The sequence below is a fragment of the Mobula hypostoma genome, chromosome 20 (genome assembly GCF_963921235.1).
Source record: "Mobula hypostoma chromosome 20, sMobHyp1.1, whole genome shotgun sequence".
Classification (NCBI taxonomy): Eukaryota; Metazoa; Chordata; class Chondrichthyes; order Myliobatiformes; family Myliobatidae; genus Mobula; species Mobula hypostoma.
The window spans coordinates 37,655,204-37,678,516 of NC_086116.1; the positions used below are offsets into that span (position 1 = coordinate 37,655,204).

At 42.1% G+C, this 23,313-nt stretch overlaps 1 protein-coding gene across 3 annotated transcripts in view; it reads right to left on the minus strand.

The window, feature by feature from the left end:
• LOC134359441 (protein TASOR 2-like) overlaps window positions 1-23,313 on the minus strand; it is a 148,343-nt gene that overhangs the window by 78,919 nt on the left and 46,111 nt on the right. For 2 of the 3 annotated variants that reach the window (XM_063072681.1, XM_063072682.1), the window contains exons 3-9: window positions 21,771-21,866; window positions 19,158-19,230; window positions 15,706-15,797; window positions 4,458-4,595; window positions 3,580-3,707; window positions 3,448-3,467; window positions 151-250 (exon numbers count right to left, since the gene is read on the minus strand). In XM_063072681.1, coding sequence (XP_062928751.1) covers window positions 151-250; window positions 3,448-3,467; window positions 3,580-3,707; window positions 4,458-4,595; window positions 15,706-15,797; window positions 19,158-19,230; window positions 21,771-21,866 — 647 coding nt within the window. Of the gene's footprint in view, window positions 1-150; window positions 251-3,447; window positions 3,468-3,579; window positions 3,708-4,457; window positions 4,596-15,705; window positions 15,798-15,904; window positions 16,009-19,157; window positions 19,231-21,770; window positions 21,867-23,313 lie in introns of those variants that run through there. The other variant, XM_063072683.1, reaches the window with a different exon arrangement.

Sequence of the window (23,313 nt, forward strand, 5' to 3'; positions counted from 1 at the left end):
CCAGGTACTTTTATTCATAACTTTACACCATAAGGCACCCCCAAAGTCCTTCACAGAGGCATTAGAATTGACACAGAGTCATATAAGAAAAGATTAGCTCCAGTAATTATGGGGGGAGAGAGCAGTGGAGGAGAAAAAGAACAGACTTACAAAGTAACTGGCATTAATGCACTGCCATTCGACTTCAGAGCCACACTGATTGCTTTGGATTTGTTGATGAGTTTTCCTTTCCATGGATAATAGTGCACAGCTGCAGAGAAAGGATGAGGTTTCAACAAATGAAATGATCTGAAAACAGAACTGCATTTGCACATGGTACATTAATCGGCAACAATGCCATTACAGATATCGAGCGAAGCCACAATGAGAAATACGTAGTCGGCTCTCATTAGCTTAGATTTGTTAGTTGAGTTGAAAGTAAATAATTAAAATTAACTGAAATTAATATAATTTAATTGCCTTTTAGAACTCATGATTTGTAAGTTTAGTAAGTAAAGTTACAGTAAAATCCAGAACGGGGAGATTAAATTCAGACTGGCATTTTTCACATGTACCTACCTAATTCCACATTCTCTTCTGGTTCCTCAGGTTGTAATTCCCCTTTTACCCTCAACTATTTACCTGAACTACTTTTAAAAATAGACTTGCTCCCTGCTTCAATCCCCAACACCTGAAGTGCATCCCCACAACATAACAACAGTCTGCACAAAATATTTCTCTTCCTATCTTTTAAGTACCTGTATTTGTATTAAACATTGAAGGCAAAAATCTTGTCTTTAGGCTACCTTGTTCTGCATCTCCAACTTTCTGGAAAGTTCCCCGTCATTTTTGTTCCATCCCATTGCCATTTAAAACACTTCAGCAAAAAAGGGTGCAATCAAAACAGAAACTGCCTGAAGCAGTCAACAGATCAGGCAGTATTGGCGAAAAGAGTCACTAGAGCTCACAGTTCAGGTTGAATTATCTTTAACCCGAAATATCAGTTCTGTTTCTCCATAGATGATGCTTGAACCCACTGAGTGTTTCTAGTGTTTTCTGGTGTTTATTCCAGATTACTAACAGTTTAAACTTTTAAATAATAGTTTTTAATTCTTCTTCATTTTACATCCTCTGGTACTAACTCCTGAAGCAATGTGATCAGTTCCCCTTCAACTCTCCAAGTTACTGCAGTTAGACCCAATTTGCCTTTATCAAATCTTGATGCAGGGCTTCAATCCACAACATCAAGAATTTCTTCCCCACCCCACTGCTCCCCCTCCCCCCACAGACACAGATGCTGCTCGACCAGCTGAGCGTCGCCAGCTGATTGGTTGTTGCTTCAGATTCCAGCATCTGTAGTGTCTTTTGTCTGCTCTTTATCAAATCCACGCTGGCCTTTTCCGAGTGACTGCTAATTCAGTCTCTGTCTATTGTACCTAGAGACCCCTCTGCCACCAAGGTTGAGCTGACAGCTTTCTAATGGTTGTATTTGTCCTCACACATTCTCTGAACTATTTTGCAGTTATTAGGCACGATCGCCAAACCAAAAGAGGTCTGGGAGATTGTGGTCAGAGCTTCTGCAATTTCCTCACATTTATTTCCCTCAGCCACTTGAGCCGATTGTTATATTAATTTACTTAGAACACAGCACAGTAACAGGCACCTTCCAAACGAGCAAGCCCCCACTGCCCAAATACATCCATGTGACCAACTAACACGTATATCTTTGGAGTGTGGGAGGAAACCAGAGCACCCAGGTCACAGCAAGAACATACAAACTCCCCGCAGACAGTGGCGAATTTAAACCAAGGTTGCTAACGCTGTAAGAGTGTTACGCTAAACGCTACACTACCATGCTATCCCTCGGTGTTATGTAGAGCACTCTTGTGTACTGGTGGAGCAAACCTTTCTGGCACTGTCTATATCAATTTTTAGTCCAAACAGTATCTTAAACTGCATTTCCCTTTGCTGAAAGCACCTGGTAAAGACCAATATAAAAGCACATATTAGTAGCTTTGCCCTTGTGCTCTATCACCATGAACAGATTGCCCTTGGGATTTTGCCCCCTTACAACATTCTTCCTTTTAACATGCCTTATGAATCCTTATGGATTCCATTTTTCATGTACTATGGAGCCAAAAGACATCCACGAGCCACTATGACAGTCGATGTCTCCGCTCCATGTTTGAAGGCCTAAAATAGTGGCTCCCAGGATCAGATGGCTACGAGAGCCAGTGAGTTGGCGTGCCTGGAGTTCGGGGTCCTGTCATCAGCTACATAGTCCAGGGATCCATACCAAAGACGAGAGCCCGAAGGTTGATCGGAAGGTTCGCTGGAGCCTGGCAGCTAAAGACCGGAGGCCCAGAGGCCCATTGCGGGGTTGGAGTACTGTCTGTAGGCGCAAGTACACGGAAGGCGGGGAGCGGAATGGGCTTGCTTTGCTGTTGATGATTTGTTACTTGTTGTGTTCTGTGCTGTTCCGCTGAGAATTGTGCCTATGTAATGTTGGCGCCAGAATGTGTGGCGACACTCGAATGCTCCCTGGGTTATGCTGGTTGTTGTCACGAATGACATCTTTCACTGTGTGTTTCAATGCACATGTGATCAGTAAATCTGAATCATCAAATATTGCACCAGATTGGAGGCATATTAGAATTAACATCAACATCTTAAATTCAAGATAAAAGTACTTTAAAATATTCAGCTTCTGACCGATCCGGAATGAGATACATCGACAATGTTTAAGAGACATCAGACAGGCGCTTCAACAGGAAAGATATGGATCTAATCCAGGCAAGTGGAATTGGTGCCGACAGTCCGCATGGATGTGATGGGCCGAAGGGTCTGATTCTCTGCTGTATGTCTCTACAAATCTACTCTCAGTGGCCACTTTATCAGGTACACCTGTAATCTGCTCTTTAATACAAATATCTAATCAGCCAATCATGTGGCAGCAACATGGTCAAGAGGTTCAGATATTTTCAGCCCACCATCAGGATGGGGATGAAATGTGATCTGAGTGGCTTTGGCCGTGGAATGATTGCTGGTGCTAGACTAGGTGGTTTAGAACATCTCAGAAACTGCTGATCTCCTGAGATTTTCATGCACAACAATCTCACGATTTTACACAAAATGGTGCAGAAAAAAAAATCATCCAGTGAGCAGCAAGTCTGTGGGCGAAAACACCTTGTTAATGAGAGATCAGAGGAGAATGGCCAGACTGGTTCAAGCTGACAGGAAGGCGACTGTAACTCAAATAACCATGCATTACAACAGTGGTGTGCAGGAGAGCATCTCTAAGTGCACGAGACATTGAAGCTTGAAGTGGATGGGATACAGCAGTGGAAGACTACGAACGTACACCCAGTGGCCATTTTATTGGGTACAGGAGGTACTTAAAAAAAAAGGCCACTGAGTGTTTAACAGTAAAAGTCTAAATGCAAGAATTTAAAAGGAAATGATATTTACCTTGAATTTTAGGAGCATCTCTGGCAAAGAGAAAAGTGACATAAAAAAAGTAATTAGATACAATCACAGGACTTTCAGGGATCATTTGTAAAACAATAATTGCATTATCCCAAACAGGAAAAGATAACTCACATCCCAATCTCTCTTGACTGTGCCGTGATGCACATGTAGTCACAGTACTGAAATGCTACAATAGCATATGGATAAATTTGTCTAGGACAGTACTGAACATCGCATTGTTCAAACTCATACAAGTAATACTGCAACAAAGGAAAATAAAACTGGTCACTGAAAGGATACAAGATATGAGCATTTCACTCTAAAAAGTCAGAATATATTAGTATGGCTTATTAAGAGCACAATTTCAGAAAATGAATCAACAAACTAAAATAAGATCAGTTCTACATTGGGCACGGATAGACACAGCAGTTTCCCCCTTTTCCTCCTTAACTCCTAATTTGTGAAAGATCACTCACCCTGTATTGGTCTTTTCAAAACCTAATTAGAAATAGTATCTTACAAAAAAGTGTAATGACTGCGAGAGGACTAAAAATCAAATTGAAAGAGGAAGAAACATCATAAATACCTATTCAACAAGAGTTTCAGATAAATTCAGAATGTTATAGACTCAACCAGCTCCACCATGGGCACAAGCAGAACCACTACTGAGAACGGTTTCAAAGGCATTAACTCACGAAGGTAGCAACCATCATCAAGGCCATCACTATCCAAGGCATGCCCTTTTCTCATCACCACCATCGGGGTGGATGTACAGGAGCCAGCAGACCCACACTCAATGATTCAGAAATAGTTTCTTCTCCTCAGCCATCAGATTTCTGAACAGTTCCACGGACCAATGAACACTATTTCAGAATTCTTTTCTTTGCATCTTTAATTTGTAATTTATATCAATGCCTTTACACTGTACTGTTGTAAAATAAATTTCACAGCATGTAAGTCAGTGATAATAAGTCTGATTCTGAAATGCAAAATAAAGGAAAAAACTTTACCTGTGTCAGTTCAAAGGCCTGAAAGTGGCTGATTTTGGAAGAAACCTTCTCACTGTTTGTGGAGATATGGCAGTCATAGCCAGGAGTTGGACTGGTGAAATCAGAAGTGTAATTTTCAGTCACACGGTTCACTCTACCCTGTTAAGCAAACATCAGAATGGATTTACTCTCAAACAAGTGGAGAGAGAAATAAAGTAGTTTTAAATCGAGTTAAGAAAAATGCTTCGTACTGACCTTGGAGAATTACACAATTGGTCATCTATTAATTTCATAAGTGGATTGAGCAACCAGAAGCCAGACTCTCAAAGAAATATTAAGATGCATACAAGCCTCCAGTCAAACAATGAAAAAAATAGCACCACAGATAAACCAGGGCACTAAGGAGTGCAGCAGACAAGTGAGGTCTGGGAATATTTATTTATTTAGAGAAAGAGAATGGACAGACACTACTAGCCCTCCGAGCCACGCTGCCCAACAGCCCAGCAATTTAACCCTAGCCTAATCGCAGGGCAATTTGCAATGACCAACTCACCTACTAACAAGTATGTCTTTGGACTGTGGGAGGAAACCCACGTGCACATGGGAAGACAACCATGACTGTGTCGTGATGAAAGGACACGGCCTGAAACATCAACTGTTTACTCTTTTCCATAGATGCTGCCTGGCCTGCTGAGGTCTTGCAGCATTTTGTGTGTGTCGCTTTTTCCTCTGTCTCGTCTTTTCTTTGTGCACTCAACACCTCTTTCTTACTCATTCTTTGCTACAGTAACAGCTGTAAGCAATAAGTTTTACGCCTCTCTCTTGTACTCTTGACTTCCCAAGGATCGCCGGGTCGCAAAAGCATCAGGATCTAATAGCTGGTGGGTTAAAAGGCCACTGTACATTGCCCCTAGTGTGTACATCAGTGATGGAAACTCAGTGGAGCTCAAGAGAATGTAGAGAATGAAAAAGTGGTATTAACACAGGATCAGTGCTAATACATGGCTGCTGGTTGGCCTGGACCTGATTGCCCAAAAGGCTTGTTACCACACAGCTTCTTGTTCTCTGACAATCATTAATGACTTCTGATCATCAGCGATCAATAGATGGCAGCATTTCATCTTGTATACATGTTAGTGAAAACACTGAGTGCTTCATGGTAGACTCTATCTACAAGTTTGCAGATGATGTCACCAAAGTGGGCCGCATCTCAAATAATGAGTACAGGAAGGAGTTAGAAAGCTTAGTGACATGGTGACTGGTGACCTTTCCCTCAGAATCAGCTAAACAAAAGAGCTGATAACTGAGGAAGGGGAGGAGGGCCAGTGCACATAATCTGAGTATGCCTCATCGCGACAGTGGAGGAGGCCATAGACTGACATGTCGAAGGGCAGCAGAGATCACAGAGGGGAAGCAGTGAGAGAGGGTTTCACTGAACTCCCGTTGAAGGAAAGATTTAAACTACTTCAGGCTAGGCATCCCTGGAAGAGACTTAGCAGTGTAGTAGCCAAATCACAAACAAGAGAAAATCTGCAGATGCTGGAAATCAACGAAATGCACATAAAATGCCGGGGGAACTCAGCAGGTCAGGTAACATCTACGGAAAAGAATAAACAGTCAACTTTTTGGACCGAGACCCTAGCTCGAACTTACTTGGTAACTTCCACAAAAAACTCACGTGAAGACGGTTAGACATGAATTACCATGCACAAACTCACAAACAGGGTTGAAGGCTTCAAGTTTTTAAGAGTGAACAGCACCAAACAGCCTGACCTGGTCCAACCACATAGATGTCACAGCCAAGAAAACTCCCCAATGTCTCTACTTCCTCAGGAGGCTAAAGAAATTTGGCATGTCCGCATTGCCTCCTTGTTTTTGTGTTCTAGTCCTCTTGAAATGAATGCCAACATTGCATTTGTCTTTTGTACCACTGACTCAACCCGCAAGTTAACCTTTAAAGAAACCTGCACGAGGACTCCCAAGTCCCTTTGTCCATCTAATGAGTTTTTCAATTTTCTCCCCATGTAGAAAATAGTCCATGCCTTTATTCCTTCTAACAAAGTACAAGACCCTGTGCCCTACATTATATTCCATCAGCCATTTCTTTCTCTATTAATCTTGGAGCGGAATTTAGTGGCGTGTTAGAGTGGCTCTTCCAGGCTTCAGCAAGGAGAGGCTTCAGTGATAATTTTCTAGATTAATTTTTTCAGTTCATTTAATGTTTCTTTCTTTATATTTGGTTATAAGACCATAAAATATAGGAGCAGAATTAGGCTATTTGGACCATCGAGTCTGCTCCGCCATTTCATCATGGCTGATCCATTTTCTCTCTCAGCCCAATCTCCTGCCTTCTCCCCATATCCCTTCATGCTTTGACTAATCAAGAATCTATCAATCTCTCCCTTAAATATACCTACTAATGGCCTCCACAGCCGACTGTGGCAACAAATTCCACAGATTCACCATGCCCTGGCTAAAGAAATTCCTCCTCATCTCCGTTCTAAAAGGACACCCCTCTATTCTGAGGCCTGATCCTCTGGTCTTAGAATCCCCCACCATAGGAAACATCCACTTCACATCCATCCTATCAAGGCCCTTGAACATTTGATAGGTTTCAGTTAGGTCACCTTTCATTCTTCTGAATTCCTGTAAGTAGAAGCCAAAGCCATCAAACACTCCTCATATGACAAGCCTTTCAATCCTGGAATTATTTTTGTGAAACTTCTCTGAACCCTCTCCAATGTCAGCACACCCTTTCCTCGATAGGTGGCCCAAAACTGCTCATTATAATCCAAGTGAGCCCTCACCAGTGCTTTATAAAGCCTCAACATTACATCCTTGCTTTTATATTTTAGTCCTCTCAAAATGATGGCTAACATTGCATTTGCCTTCCTCACCACAGACTAAACCTGCAAATTAACCTTCAGGGAATCCTGCACAAGCACTCCCAAGTCCCTGTGTACCTCAGATTTTTGAATTTTCTCTCCATTTAGAAAATAGTCTAAGCGTTTATTTCTTCTACTAAGCTGAATGAGCATACGCTTCCCGACACTTATAACGTTAAAAAAAAAATCAGTCCCAGTACAGACCCTTGTGGAACACCACTAGTCACCGGCAGCCAGCCAAAAATGGCTCCTTTTATTCACTCTCTTTGCTCCTAGCAACCAGCCACGGTCTTATCCATACTAGAATCTTTCCTGTAATAACATGGGTTCGTAGCTTGTTAAGCAGCCTCGTGCGTGGCATCTTGACAAAGACCTTCTGAAAATCCAAGTACACTTCATCAACCAATTCTCCGATTTCTACCATCCTTATTATTTTCTTCCAAGAATTCCCAGCAGATTTGTCAAGCAAGATTCTCCCTTGAGGAAACCATGCTGACTATCGCCTATTATATCTTGTGCCTCCAAGTACCCCAAAACCACATCTTTAACAATCAACTCCAACATCTTCCCAACCACTGAGGTCAGGCTAACTGGCCTATAGTTTCCTTTCTTCTGCCTCTCTCCCTTCTTGAGTGGAGTGACATTTGCAATTTTCCAGTCCTCCAGAACCATGCCAGAATCAACTGATTCTTGAAAGATCATTACCAATACCTCCACGATCTCTTCAGGAACCTCTTTCAGAACCCCGGGGTGTATACCATCTGGTCCAAGTGACTTATCCACCTTCAGACCTTTCAGTTTCCCGAGAACCTTCTCTCCAGTAATGGCAACTTCACTCACTTCATGACTCCTGATACTCCTGAACCTCCAGCATACTGCTAGTGTCTTTCACAGTGAAGACTGATGAGAAATACTTACTCAGTTCATCTGCCATTTCCTTATCCACCATTACTATTCCAGCATCACTTTCCAGTGGTCTGATATCTCCTCTCATCTCTCTTTTACACTTTATACATCTAAAGAAATTTTTGGTATCCTCTTTAATATTATTGGCTCACTTAACTTCGCATTCCATCTTTTCCTTCTTCATGACTTTTTTAGTTGCCCTCTGTTGGTTTTTAAAAGCTACCCAATCCTCTAACTTCCCACTAATTTTTGTTCTACTATATGCCCTCCAAAATCTCTTGACAGCCACAGTTGTGTCATCCTGTGTTTAGAATACTTCTTCCTCTTTGGAATGTATATATCCTGCACCTTCTGAATTGCTCCCAGCAATTCCAGCCATTGCACTCTGCCAATATCCCTGCTAGTGCTTCTTTCCAATCAATTTTAGCCAATTCCTCTCTCATGCCTCAGTAATTCCCTTTACTCCACTGTAATACTGATACATCTGACTTTAGTTTCTCCTCAAATTGCAGGATGAATTATGATCACTGACCCCTAAGGGTTCCTTTACCTTAAGCTCTTTAAACAATTCTGGTTCATTGCACTACACCCAATCCAGAATAACTGATCCCCTACTGGACTCAACCACAAGCTGCTCGAAAAAGCCATCTCATAAGCATTCTATAAATTTTCCCTCTTGGAATCCAGCACCAACTTGATTTTCTCAATCTACCTGCATATTATACAAATTAGCCAGAGAAAGTGGCTCACCTGAGGACTGGGAGAAATTCAGAGTTCAGCAGAGGAGGACAAAGGGCTTAATTAGGAAGGGGAAAAAAGATTATGAGAGAAAACTGGCAGAGAACATAAAAACGGACTGTAAAAGCTTTTATAGATATGTAAAAAGGAAAAGACTGATAAAGACAAATGTAGGTCCCCTGCAAACAGAAACAGGTGAATTGATTATGGGGAGCAAGGACATGGCAGACCAATTGAATAATTACTTTGGTTCTGTCTTCACTAAGGAGGACATAAATAATCTTCCAGAAATAGTAAGGGACAGAGGGTCCAGTGAGATGGAGGAACTGAGCGAAATACATGTTAGTAGGGAAGTGGTGTTAGGTAAATTGAAGGGATTGAAGGCAGATAAATCCCCAGGGCCAGATGGTCTGCATCCCAGAGTGCTTAAGGAAGTAGCCCAAGAAATAGTGGATGCATTAGTGATAATTTTTCAAAACTCGTTAGATTCTGGACTAGTTCCTGAGGATTGGAGGGTGGCTAATGTAACCCCACTTTTTAAAAAAGGAGGGAGAGAGAAACCGGGGAATTATAGGCCGGTTAGCCTAACGTCGGTGGTGGGGAAACTGCTGGAGTCAGTTATCAAGGATGTGATAACAGCACATTTGGAAAGCGGTGAAATGATCGGACAAAGTCAGCATGGATTTGTGAAAGGAAAATCATGTCTGACGAATCTCATAGAATTTTTTGAGGATGTAACTAGTAGAGTGGATAGGGGAGAACCAGTGGATGTGGTATATTTGGATTTTCAAAAGGCTTTTGACAAGGTCCCACACAGGAGATTAGTGTGCAAACTTAAAGCACACGGTATTGGGGGTAAGGTATTGGTGTGGGTGGAGAATTGGTTAGCAGACAGGAAGCAAAGAGTGGGAATAAACGGGACCTTTTCAGAATGGCAGGCGGTGACTAGTGGGGTACCGCAAGGCTCAGTGCTGGGACCCCAGTTGTTTACAATATATATTAATGACTTGGATGAGGGAATTAAATGCAGCATCTCCAAGTTTGCGGATGACACGAAGCTGGGTGGCAGTGTTAGCAGTGAGGAGGATGCTAAGAGGATGCAGGGTGACTTGGATAGGTTGGGTGAGTGGGCAAACTCATGGCAGATGCAATTTAATGTGGATAAATGTGAAGTTATCCACTTTGGTGGCAAAAATAGGAAAACAGATTATTATCTGAATGGTGGCCGATTAGGAAAAGGGGAGGTGCAACGAGACCTGGGTGTCATTATACACCAGTCATTGAAAGTGGGCATGCAGGTACAGCAGGCGGTGAAAAAGGCGAACGGTATGCTGGCATTTATAGCGAGAGGATTCGAGTACAGGAGCAAGGAGGTACTACTGCAGTTGTACAAGGCCTTGGTGAGACCACACCTGGAGTATTGTGTGCAGTTTTGGTCCCCTAATCTGAGGAAAGACATCTTTGCCATAGAGGGAGTACAAAGAAGGTTCACCAGATTGATTCCTGGGATGGCAGGTCTTTCATATGAAGAAAGACTGGATGAACTGGGCTTGTACTCGTTGGAATTTAGAAGATTGAGGGGGGATCTGATTGAAACGTATAAGATCCTAAAGGGATTGGACAGGCTAGATGCGGGAAGATTGTTCCCGATGTTGGGGAGGTCCAGAACGAGGGGTCACAGTTTGAGGATAGAGGGGAAGCCTTTTAGGACCGAGATTAGGAAAAACTTCTTCACACAGAGAGTGGTGAATCTGTGGAATTCTCTGCCACAGCAAACTGTTGAGGCCAGTTCATTAGCTATGTTTAAAAGGAAGTTAGATATGGCCCTTGTGGCTACAGGGGTCAGGGGGTATGGAGGGAAGGCTGGGTTCTGTGTTGGATGATCAGCCATGATCATAATAAATGGCGGTGCAGGCTCGAAGGGCCGAATGGCCTACTCCTGCACCTATTTTCTATGTTTCTATGTTTCTATTAAAATCCCCCATGACTATTGTAACATTGCCCTATATAGCCATTAGTGAGACTTGGTGGCAGGAGGGGCAGGACTGGCAGCTCAATATTCTGAGTTTCTGTTGTTTTAGATGCAACAGAGCAGGATGGATTAAAAGGGGAGGGGTGGCATTATTAGTCAGGTAAAATGTCATGGCCGTGCTCAATCAGGACAGACTGTAGAAGTCATCTAGTGAGACTTTACGGGTGGAAATGAGGAATGAGAAATGTATGACCACATTAATGGGGCTATGTTATAAACCACCCAACAGTCTGCAGGACTTACAGGAACAAATTTGTATAGAGATCGCAGAAACATAAGGTTGTGATAGTAGATGATTTTAACTTTCCACAAATTGACTGGGACTCCCATACTGTAAGAGGGCTAGATGGAATAGAGTTTGTCAAATGTATTCAGGAAAGATTCCTTAATCAGTACATAAAAGTCCCAATAACAGTGTGTGCAATATTTGATCTCCTATTAGGGAATGAGACAGGGTAGGTGACAGAAGTTTGTGTAGGAGAATATTTTGCAGCTGATAATCATAATGCCATTAGTTTCAAAGTAAGTATTGGGAAAGTATAGGTCTGGGCCAAAGGTTGGATTCTAAATTGGAGAAAGGCCAATTTTAATGGTGTCAGAAAGGATCTGACAAGTGTGGATTGGGACAAGCTGTTTTCAGAAGTGAAAATTTTGGAGTACAAAGCTTACATGCGCCTGTCGGAATAAAAGGTAAAGATAACCAGCTTAGAGAACCTCAGTTTTCAAGAGATATTGAGACCATGGTTTTAAAAAAAAGGAGGTGCATAGCATCGGCTATGCAGGTAGGAAAAAATGGAGTATAAGACACACAAGAGAACACTTAAAAAAGAAATCAGGAGAACTAAAAGAAGGGATGAGCTTGCCCTCGCAGACAAGGTGAAGGAGAATCCTAAGAGATACTGCAGATATGTTAACAGCTAAAGGATTGCAAAAGACAAAACTGGTCCTCTGGAAGATCAGAATGGTAATCTTTGCATGGAGCCAAAATAAATGGGGAAGATCTTAAATGGATTTTTTGCACCTGTATTTACTCAGGAAACAGACACAGGGTCTATAGAAGTGAGGCAAAACAGCAGTGAGGTCATGGACACCATACAGATTACAGAGGAAGAGGTGTTTGCTGTCTTGAGGCAAATTAGGGTGGCTAAATCCCCAGGGCCTGTGGGAGGCAAGTGAAGAATTTGCAGGGGCAGTAGCAGAGATACTTAAATCATCCCTAATGACCGGTGAGGTACTAGAGGATTGGAAGGTAGCTAATGTTGTCCTGCTGTTTAAGAAAGTCTCTAAGAATAAAACAGAAAATTGGAGGCTGGTGAGGCTGATATCAGTACTGGGAACGTTACTGGAAGGTATTCTGAGGGACCGTATAAATGAGTATTTGGATAGACTGTGACTGATTAGGGATAGTCAGCATGGCTTTGTGTGTGCTAGGTCACGTCTAACCGACCTTATAGTTTTTCGACAAAGTTACCAAGAAAGTTGATGCAGGCAAGGCAGTGGATGTTGTCTACATGGACCTCAGCAGGACATTTGTTCGATGCCGCATGGGAGGTTGGTCAGAAAGGTTCAGTTGCTCGGCATTCAGGATGAGGTAGTAAATTGGATTAGACATTGGTTTTGTGGGAGAAACTACAGAGTGGTAGTAGATGGCTACCTCTCTGACATGAGGCCTGTGACTGAAGTTGGGTCTGCTTTGTTTATCATCTATTTCAACAATCTGGATGATAACGTGGTAAACCTGATCAGCAGATATGCAGAGGACACCAGGATTAGCGGTGTAGTGGACAGCACAGAGCTTACAGTGGGATTTAAACCAGCTAGAGAAATGGGCCGAAAAATGACTGATGAAATCCAATGCGGAAACGTGCTAGCCGTTGCACGTCAGCAGGACCAACCAGGGTAGGTCTTACACAGTGAACAGTAGGGAACTGAGGAGTGCGGTAGAATTAAGGGATTTGGGAATATAGGTCCATAATTTATTGAAAGTAGCGGCACAGGTAGATAGGGTCGTAAAGAAAGCTTTTGGTACATTGGCCTTCATAAATCAAAGTACTGAGTACAGGAGACGTGATGCTATTTTAAAGTTGTCTAAGACACTGGTGAGGTCTAATTTTGGAGTAATGTATGTAATTTTTTCCACTGAGCGTAGTTGGGACTACAATTAGTGGTCAGGGGTTAAGGTATAAGGTGAAAAATTTCAGGGGAACGTGAGGGGAAAGTTCTTCACTCAGCAGGTCGTGAGAGTGTGGAATGAGCTACCAACACAGGTGCACCATGGTCCCAGTGCAGGTCGATGGGACTAGGCAGTTTACATGATTTGGCATGGTCTAGATGGGCCTATTTTTGTGCTGCACTTTTCTATGAATCTGTGATTCTATTACATCAATCTGGCTATATCCTTCTGCAGACAACCTGCTTCTTCAACACTACCTGCCGTCCACCTATCTTCGTATCATCCACAAACTTGGACACAAAGCCATCATCCAAATCACTGCCATACAATGTGAAAAGAAGCAATCCTTACACCAATCGCCACTGACTTAGCCTGCAAGTTAACCTGTAGGGAATCCTGCACAAGAACTCCCAAGTCCCTTTGCACCTCTGATTTTTGAATTTTATCCCCATTTAGAAAACAGTCCACACCAGTATTCTTTCTAATAAAGTGCACGACAATACAGTTCCCAACACGATATTCTATCTGCCACTTCTTTGTCCATTGTTCTAATCTGTGTAAGTCCTTCTGCAGACCCCCTCTTTCTTCAACACCACCCTTCTCTCCACTTATGTAGTTTTCATCCTCAAACTTGGCCATAAAGCCATCAATTCCATCATACAGTAAAAAGGTGAAACCAAGCTGTCCCAACATCGACCACTATGGAAAACCACTAGTCACCAGCAGCCAACCAGAAAAGGCCTCCTTTATTCCCACTCTTTGCCTGCTGCCAATCTTCTATCCTGTAGTACAATGGGCTCTTATCTTGTTAAGCAGCCTCACATGCAGCACCTTATCAAAGGCCTTCTGAAAATCCAAATAAACAATATCCACTGACTCTCCTTTGTCTGTCCTACCAGTTATTTCCTTAAAGAATTCCAACAAATTTGTCAGGCAAGGTTTCCCCTTTAGAAATCCATGCTGACTTTGACTCAGGTTAACTGGCCTATAATTTCCTTACTTCTGCCTTCTTAAAGAGTGAAGTGACATTTGCAATTTTCCATTCCGCAGGAATCATTCCAGGATCTAGTGATTCTTGAAAGATAATTAATAATGTCTCCGCAATGTTTTCAGCTACCTCTTTTGGAACCCTGGGGTGTAGTCCATCTGGTCCAGGTGACTTCAGACCTTTCAGCTTCCCAAGCACCTTCTCTTTAGTAATAACACTCTAGCTTTTCTGGCATACTGCTGGAATGAGACTGATGCAAAATACTTATAAGTTTGTTCACCGTTTCTTAGACCCCCATTCCTACCTCACTAGTGTCATTTTCCAGCTGTCCGTTATCAGCTGTCGTCTCCCTTTCACTCTTTATATATCTGAAATAATGGTTTGTATCTTCTTTTATATCATTGGCCAGCTTACCTTCATATTTCAATTTTTCTCTCTTTACGGTTTTTCTATTGGTTTGTAAAAGCTTCCCTCTAATTTTTGTGATACTATATGCCCTTAATTTTTATTAATGCGCCATAGGAAGCATGCTATCTGAAATGCATCATAGCTTGGCAACTACTCTGCCTTTGATTGCAAGGAACTGCAGGGATCTTTCAGCACATCACGGAAGCCAACTTCCTCTTTATGGCCTGTAATCTACACTTCTTGTCTCAGTACAGCAGACAGCATAAACAAAGACACCTTCCACTTGGACACTTTCTCTGCTCCCCTCTTCCATTAGGAAGAAGATAAAAAAGCCTGAAAGTACGTACCGCAATGTTCAAGGTCAGCTTCTAACCGGCTGTTATAAGACTGTTCAATGGTTCGCTGATCTGATAAAATGGACTCTTAACCTCAGAACCTAACCCGTTAGAACCTTGCGCCTTACGGTCTAATTGCATTGCACTCTGCAGTGTTACAATTTATTCTGTATTCTGTTATCGTTTTACCTTGTAATACCTCAGTGCATTGTGTAACAGTTTGAACAGAATGCAAGACAAGCTTTCCACTGCGTTTCAGTATGTGCAACAATAATAAACCAATTCCAATTCAGAAGCTTTGAAATTACAAAAAAAATTACAAAGCAATAAAAAGAAAATGACTCCGATGTAATGGGTGTGATTAGAGGGACAAATCTACTTGTGGTAAATTTAGAACTCCTGTTCTGTGGCTGGCAAACAGTGAGCTAACTAATGCAGAGTATTAACACTAGCTTTGTCCGAGATATCCTTATGAAAAAGGACATACTGAAGATGTAAGGGATAGCACAATACAATCAATAAATGAAACACACCCTGTTCCAAGATTAGTTTGCTGAAATTCTGAGAAGTTTGAAGAGATGCATTTTCTGAAATTCCCAGCAGGTAAAGGATACCAACTGTTTAAAATACTATGGCAGGAATAGAGCTGTGTACAGCAAATAATAGTGTCTTTGTTATGGATAGACAATACAGAAAGCTCCAAGAACCAGTTTCACAGAAAGAAGTGGCTGCACTAAAAATAACTTAAAATTAAAATGAGATCATCTGATTAACATACAAGCACAATATTTTCTGTTACTTTACCTTAATTATTTTAAATATAAGAATATAGCCTTGCTTCCCATGCCACCATGGTGTAGGATGAAGAAAGTCAGAAAATTTACAAAGATACACTCCTGTAAAACAATAAGAAATACTGAAGTTAATTAGTCTCCACAGCAACAATCATGCACAACTTAAACCCTCTAAAGCCAAAGTCTTATTCCAAAGGCTTTGAACTTACGCCACAAGTCCAAGCATCAAGAGTAGGAACAGACTGGAGATTAGACTGTTCCCTTTCCTTTAGGGTAGCAGACGCATGGAATGCAATCATTGGCACGATCAGCGTCTACTTCTGAGCGGAAGTTGACGCAAAGCAGATGTGACATCAGTAGTTAGAGACACAGGAAGTAAAATTAAAGCCTGCTCCAAATCCAATCCAAACTGAGCAGAACAAAAGCCAAATTGAACCCAATCCAAATGTTGGCACATAGTTTTTCTCTCTGTACAGCACCCAGCCATTGTTATAAACATAACAATCTCAAACATTTTGCACACATATCCAGCAAACCATTATCCAAGTCTAAAACATATCACAGTTTAAGGAATACAGTGACAAAGCAATTTTGAAAATAAAAGTCCATATCTAACATGTTGCAAGTGTATATTTTCAACAGTAGTGTTTTTAACTTTCACACTACACTTCAACCTAAGCAAACAACTGCTATTTGAATTGATTATACTGGCAAGTTCCCAATAAAAAATTTACAGGTGGCCCACTGTGACACTACACTTCACAATTTATTGAAAGAGCTACACCATCCTAGCCGAGGCAGAATCAAATATAGTTTATAGAAAAGCTCTTGCTTTACTTATAAATTGTCTTATCTGGTGCTCAAGAAAGAGAAAGCTAAAGTCTGCAGGCACGAAAGAGAGGAAATCACAGTCTTTAAACTTGCTGCTGTTGCTCTATTTCATATGTGCAAACATCCTGACTTTTAGCCACTTTTTTGCAAAAGTTTGTCACCTGGGGAACAAAGTGCAAAACTACCTACCTTTGGCATTTGATACCCTTATTAGCACAGCTGGCAATACTGACTCAACTCCAAAGCTTAAAGAGAAAACAGATGGAAATTGAACCTTCCTAATGAAAGAACATCACCCAGTGACTCGGGTTCTAAGAGGTAAAGATTAGCTTTACTTGCCACATGCACATCAGAACATACAACGAGAAATGTCATTTGCATCGAGGATATGCTGGGGGGGGGGTTAACCCACAAGTGTTGTCGTGCTTCTGACACCAACATAGCGTGCCGATAACTCACTAACCACAACCAGTACAGGTTTTCGGAACCTGATTCTGATGCTTAGGGTATAGACAGAGATAAGGACAGAGGACATCAAGTTACAAAGAAAGAAACTTTTTAAAAATTAGCTTTATTTGTCATATGTACAGTGAAATGTGTCACTCTACGTCAAAGACCAACACAGTCCGAGGATGGTGCTGGGCACCCTGCAAGTGTCGCTACGCTTCCAGTACCAACATAGCATGCCCACAGCTTGCTAACCCTAACTCATACATCCTTGGAACGTGGCAGGAAACCACAACGCTCAGAGGAAATACGAGGTCATGGGGAGATTAGTACAAAATCTATTAACAGTGTTAATGAAATCTGGCTTTCTACTCATTTAAGCTTCAGTCAAGCATTGTTTAAAGCTCTGAAATGTTAAGGTGCTGCCAGCTGGATCCCTCAAAGCGTTGAAACAAAGTACCCTGTCCACAAGTTCCTCACATAATTTGAAACCATAATACAATTGGAGGTGTAAAACTGAAAGTCAAATGAGTGTGATCGTCAATCCACAGCCATAAAACAGATGCAAAGAGATTGAGCTATAACCAGCTTATACATAAAGGCAGAGTTATTAACTGAGTGCAAAGCTATTGCATCACTTGCTTTCATTCATTGAAAACTGTGTGGTTCATTTTTTTAAAATTCTCCCACCTTTGCTGGCCACTGCACCAAATAACTACACATCTGCTGCTTGAATTAATGTTACACAACATCTTCAGTGATTTTCCTCCACAGACCATAGCTGAGGGTATTCAGAAGCTGAACATTTAGTCTGGACTATCTGTATGGTGCTAATCTGCCCAGCTGTAGATGTAGACAGCTGTAATCAGATATTACCAGGGGTAATCTTTCTTTCTGTGCATGTCAGAAAATGGAGCACAACACTGCCATTCCAATCACGCAGCCTGTGCCATTCTGCGTATGTGCCTTCCACTGTGTGTGTAACAAGGTTAAAATATCCTTTGAAGTTTTGGGTCTGAAATGGACTGACATATGCCACATATTCAAGTTTATCTGTACATCAAAGAATACAGTGAAATACGCCATTCACATGAACAACCAACACACCCGAGGGTATGCTGGGGGCAGCCTGCAAGTGTCACCACACATTCCGGCACCAACATAGCATGCCCACAATTCTTAGTAGAACAACACAGAACATAACAAGCAACAGAACAAAAAGAGCAAAATGAAAACACAAGAGAGTCTGCAGATGCTGGAAGTCAAGAGCAACATACACAAAACGCTGGAGGAACTCAGATGATCAGGAGCTGAATAAGCAGTTGGCGTTTCGGGCCGAGACTCTTCATCAGGTCTGGAAAGGAAGAGGGATGAACCCAGAATGGCAAAACCAGCCCCATTCTTCCCTCCTACTCACGCGCACACACACAGTCCTTTAAACCCAGGAAAAGGCCTCCAGCAGATTTGGGCCTGCGGACACCAGGCTTCGACTTCCCCCAGAGGACTTGCAGAGACTCGCGGACCCGGCCCCAACAAATGGGCCGCGCTAACAAGTGCCTTTCCCTCCAACAAGTTGGAGTTTATAAAAGTCTGGGCCCTGTCAGTGTGTCAGCCCACTTCCTCCAGTACAACAGACAGAAAACAAGGAGGAGCAGTAGAAAATGTCCTGGTGTTGTTGCTTTGGGTCATTTATGTTTACTTTGAATGTGTTATGTGAACAGTACTTAATGCCACTTTAGGGACACTTTTCTTGAATCCTATTACCCACCGTGCCCACACGCTTCCAAATCAAAACAGCGCTCCCTCCCAGCAAGCACATCCCACCTTGGAAGTCAACTGGTGCACTATATTCTTCTAAAGTATAAAACTGTCAAAAATTAACTTAAAGATAGTCAATGCAGAAAGAAAACTGATGCAGTTCAATGTTTAGAAACAACAGTGAATTTGCAGAAATAATAATAAAATTTACAACGCTTTGTTCAAATCCTACACTTAGGAGTCTTTGAAAACATCTTTAGCACAAAACCATATGCTCATGAATAACATGCCTTTACTTGTTCAATGCCTTTACGTTTCTCAATCAAAAGGAAGTCTTCTCTTTCCCAACAGAAGTTTCACTTCCTGTAACAGATGGTCTCATTCATTCACACTCATCCATTACTAATTTTATAAAAATAAATATACCCTTCACTGGATCTCCAAGTGTTGTTATGTCACTACGCCCAGTCTCCAATCCATTTTGACAAACTGCTTTTGCCTACAATAAAACAGGAATAAAAACAGTTACTTTCCCCAAGCAGAAAGGCTGATCAACATCTCGACCCATTAACCCATTCTTCCACACCACTCATCACCACTCTATCATTTCCTGTCAGAGTCACCCTATGCACAGACACATCTGTGCCTAGCATCACTTTATGTACACATAATCAATCTATGTGTATAAGCTATCCTACGTATTTATAAAGTAGAGAAAATCTGCATGTGTTGGAAATCCAAGCAACACACACAAAATGCTGGAGGAACTCAGCAGGCCAGGTAGCATCCATGGAAAAGAGTATAGTCCATGTTTCAGGCTGAAACCCTTCAGGACTGGAGAAAAGATGAGGAGTCAGAGTAAGCAAGTAGGGGGAGGGGAGGAAGATACACAAGGTAATAGGTGAAACCGGGGCGGGGGGGGGGATGAGGTAAAGGGCTGGGATGTTGATTGGTAAGAGAGATACAGGGCTGGAGAAGGGAGAAGACCATGGAAGAAGGAAAAGGAGGAGCCACACCAGAGGGAGGTGATGGGCAGATAAGGTGAGAGAGGGAAATGGGAATGGGGAATGGTGAAGGAAAGGGGGTGGTGGGGAATTACCATTAGTTCGAGAAATCTATGTTTGGCGGTTACCCAGATGGAATATAATGTGTTGCTCCTTCAACCTGACTGTGGCCTCATCACAACAGCAGAGGAGGGCATAGACTGATATGTTGGAACGGGAATGGGAAGTGGAATTAAAATGGATGGCCACTGAGAGATCCCACTTTTGCTGGCCAACGAAGCATAAGCGCTCAGCAAAGCAGCCTCCCAATCTGCGCTGGGCCTCCCCGAGATAGAGGAGGCCACATCAGGAGCACCAGATACAGTAGATGACCCCAACAGACTCACAGGTGAAGTGTCACCTCAGCTGGAAGGACTGTTTGGGGCCCTGAATGGTAGTGAGGAAGGAGGTGTAGGGGCAGGTGTAGCAATTGTTCCCCTTGCTAGGATAAGTGTCAAGAGGGAGATCAGTGGGGAGAGGCAATTGGACAAGGGAGTCGTGTAGGAAGCAATCCCTGCAGAAAGCAGAAAGGGGGAGGGAAAGATTGCTTGGTGGTGGGATCCCATTGGAGATGACGAAAGTTACAGAGAATTATGTGCTGGATAGGGAGACTGCTGGTGTGGTAGGTGAGGACAAGAGGAACCCTATACTTGGCGGGGTGGCAGGAGGATGGGGTGAGGGCAGATGTGTGCAAAATGTAAGAGATGCAGTTGATGGTGGACATCTTCCTCGCTCTGGAATAAAAAGCCTCATCCTGAGAGTAGATGCAGCAGAGAAGGAGGAATTGTGAGAAGGGGATGGCGTTTTCACAAGTAACAGGGTGGGAGGAAGTATAATCCAGGTAGCTGTGAGAGTCAGAGGCTTTATAATAGACATCAGTAGATAAGCTGTCTCCAGAGATTACAAATAACAGGGTGGGAAGAGGTATAGTCCAGATAGCTGTAAGAGTTAGTTACAAGTTTAAATAGTATTTGTGTTTTTGTTATTATTGTTTTCTTTATATTAGTGTTTTTTAATGCTGCCTTGGATTGGGAGTAACAATTATTTCATTCCCCTTTACGTTTACATACTGGAAATTACATTAAACAATCTTGAACCTTGAAAGCAACATTGAACAGGAAACTAAAATCAAAAACATCCTGAGGCAATTAAACTAGTACACAACTATTCTCTCTTGCATCACACAGCTTTCTTTATCTAAGGGCTCGGGCAGGATGACTTCCCGAATATTCTCAATCACTGCCTGTATAAGCATGGATCTTGGCTCAAGTCCAAAGGGCTCCAACGTGTACTGGGTTTGGTAGGCATTCTGATAAAATGTTGGCAATTCGAACAAGATCAAGGTGTCCAGTATTTACTGGTCAAGATATATTCACTGTGTGTGACCTCCACTCTATCTTGAGCTTTAAAAGATCAATAGCTCCTTTGAGCCTGTCTAATGTATATTGACCTGGCCATTCACAAGTCAGTTTTTAATTTTACACTCGAACAACCCTCTACAAGGATGCGTTAAACTTTTTTTTTTAAAAAGGAAAGAAGAAATAAACTGTTTAACTTCTGTTTTCACTGCTTATGAAGTTAACTGAACATATAGTGCACAGTTCCGTCACAACTAGCCATTCTGCTCTTCATATTTTCACATGCCAATGGGCTTGCATTATTAAGCAGTCTTCAGTATAATCATAAATTAGTTTAAAGCTCATGGTTACTGTCATTCAACCGGATACATGTGTGCCACCAAATGAAACATCATTCCTCTGGACCAAGGTGCACAACAGTAGGTATAGCTCACACACAACACATAAGGTAACATTAACACAAATAAATCAACATATAATAAGGAGCATTCACAAGTCAGAAAGTAAATAGTACATGTTACTGGCGCTTTATATGTGATGCGACCTGGCTGGTGGTAGAGAGTCTGGTATTCTCACAACCTACGGGAAAAAGCTGTCCGTTCCCTTCAATCCCGCCAAACTTATGATTTTGGATTTACCTGATCTTCCGTGTCAAACAGTAAAAAAGCAAAGGATTCAGCAAGCTCCTCCTCAGTATATCCTTTATGCTTCGTTTCCAGCAGCCAATTATTGCGCTATATAATAAATAAATAAAAGCATCATCATCAGTTCTCGGTTACCAGAAAACAATTTAGCCCAAAATAGCATTAAAACAACTCATATAATTTATTCAATTTTGCGATCAGGGTAACACCAGCACTTAATGTCCATTCTCAAATCCTGTTGAGAAGATGGTGATTCACCAGTTTCTTAACCACCATATCCTTTCTGGTGAAGGTTCTCGCACAGTGCTGTCGGGAATCATGCCCAGGGTTTAGACCCAGTGATGAAGAAGAATGGTAATATTTCCAGAACAGGAAATTTACAATTTACTTAACTGACATGGATGAAAGGATGGAAGTAATGGTTGCTGCGTTGGCTGATGAAATGAAGGGTGGGAGAAAAGTGAGCTATGAAGAGGACTTAGAGGACATCAAGCAGAGAAAGGGAGTGGGTAAGGAGCTAGCACACGGGGCAATCTAAAACCAGCATGCCTCAGTTTAAAAGTAAGTGATCACCCATTAAAAGGATATGAACCAAAGTTCTTTCTCTCATGAGGACTCAGTGTCTTTGGGGATCTCTTCCCTAAAAAGCAGAGTAAAGAGAGCTCTGGAGTACTTTTTAAGGCAGATGTGGGTAGACATTTGATTAACAATTACTAATCAAGGCGATGTTAACTGAGCATGAGATAATAATCAAATCACCCAAGTGACAAGACAGACTTCAGGAGCCAAGTGACCTATTCCTGATCCTAACTTGTATGTTTTAATGTATAACCATATAACCATTTACAGTACGGAAACAGGCCATCTCGGCCCTTCTAGTCCATGCCGAACTCTTACTCTCACCTAGTCCTGCTGACCTGCACTCAGCCCATAACCCTCCATTCCTTTCCTGTCCATATAGCTATCCAATTTAACTTTAAACGACAACATCGAACCTGCCTCAACCACTTCTGCTGGAAGCGTGTTCCACACAGCTACGTATGTATACGTGCATGTATGTACATATTCATGCAACTTGGAAGGGAACCATAATTACGACCTCCTAAAGCATCTAGGAGTTGCAATCAGGCTCAAACAAACACTACCATTTATTCCTTCCACCCATTTATAAAATACACGGCAATTACTTGTCTAGGATACTCCAACAGTACCTCCCAAACTCACAACTTTTATCATTTAGACATGTGAACATTGCCTACCAGTCATTGGTGGGTGGGAGTGTGAGAGAGATGGGAAAAAGGGTTTTTTTTTTGCTGTTGCTGTCTGCTTTGCTCTGTTTTGTTGTTGTCGCCATTTGTATTGTCCTGCCGAGAATTGTGGGCACCTTCTGTTGGGGCCAAAACATGCAGCAACACTTGTGGGCTGTCCCAGCACATCCTCGGCTGTGCTGACAGTTAACGCAAACGTTGCATTTCGCTGTATACTGCGGTGTACTGTACACGTGCACGTGCAGACATCCCACCTCTCCCGGAAGTTC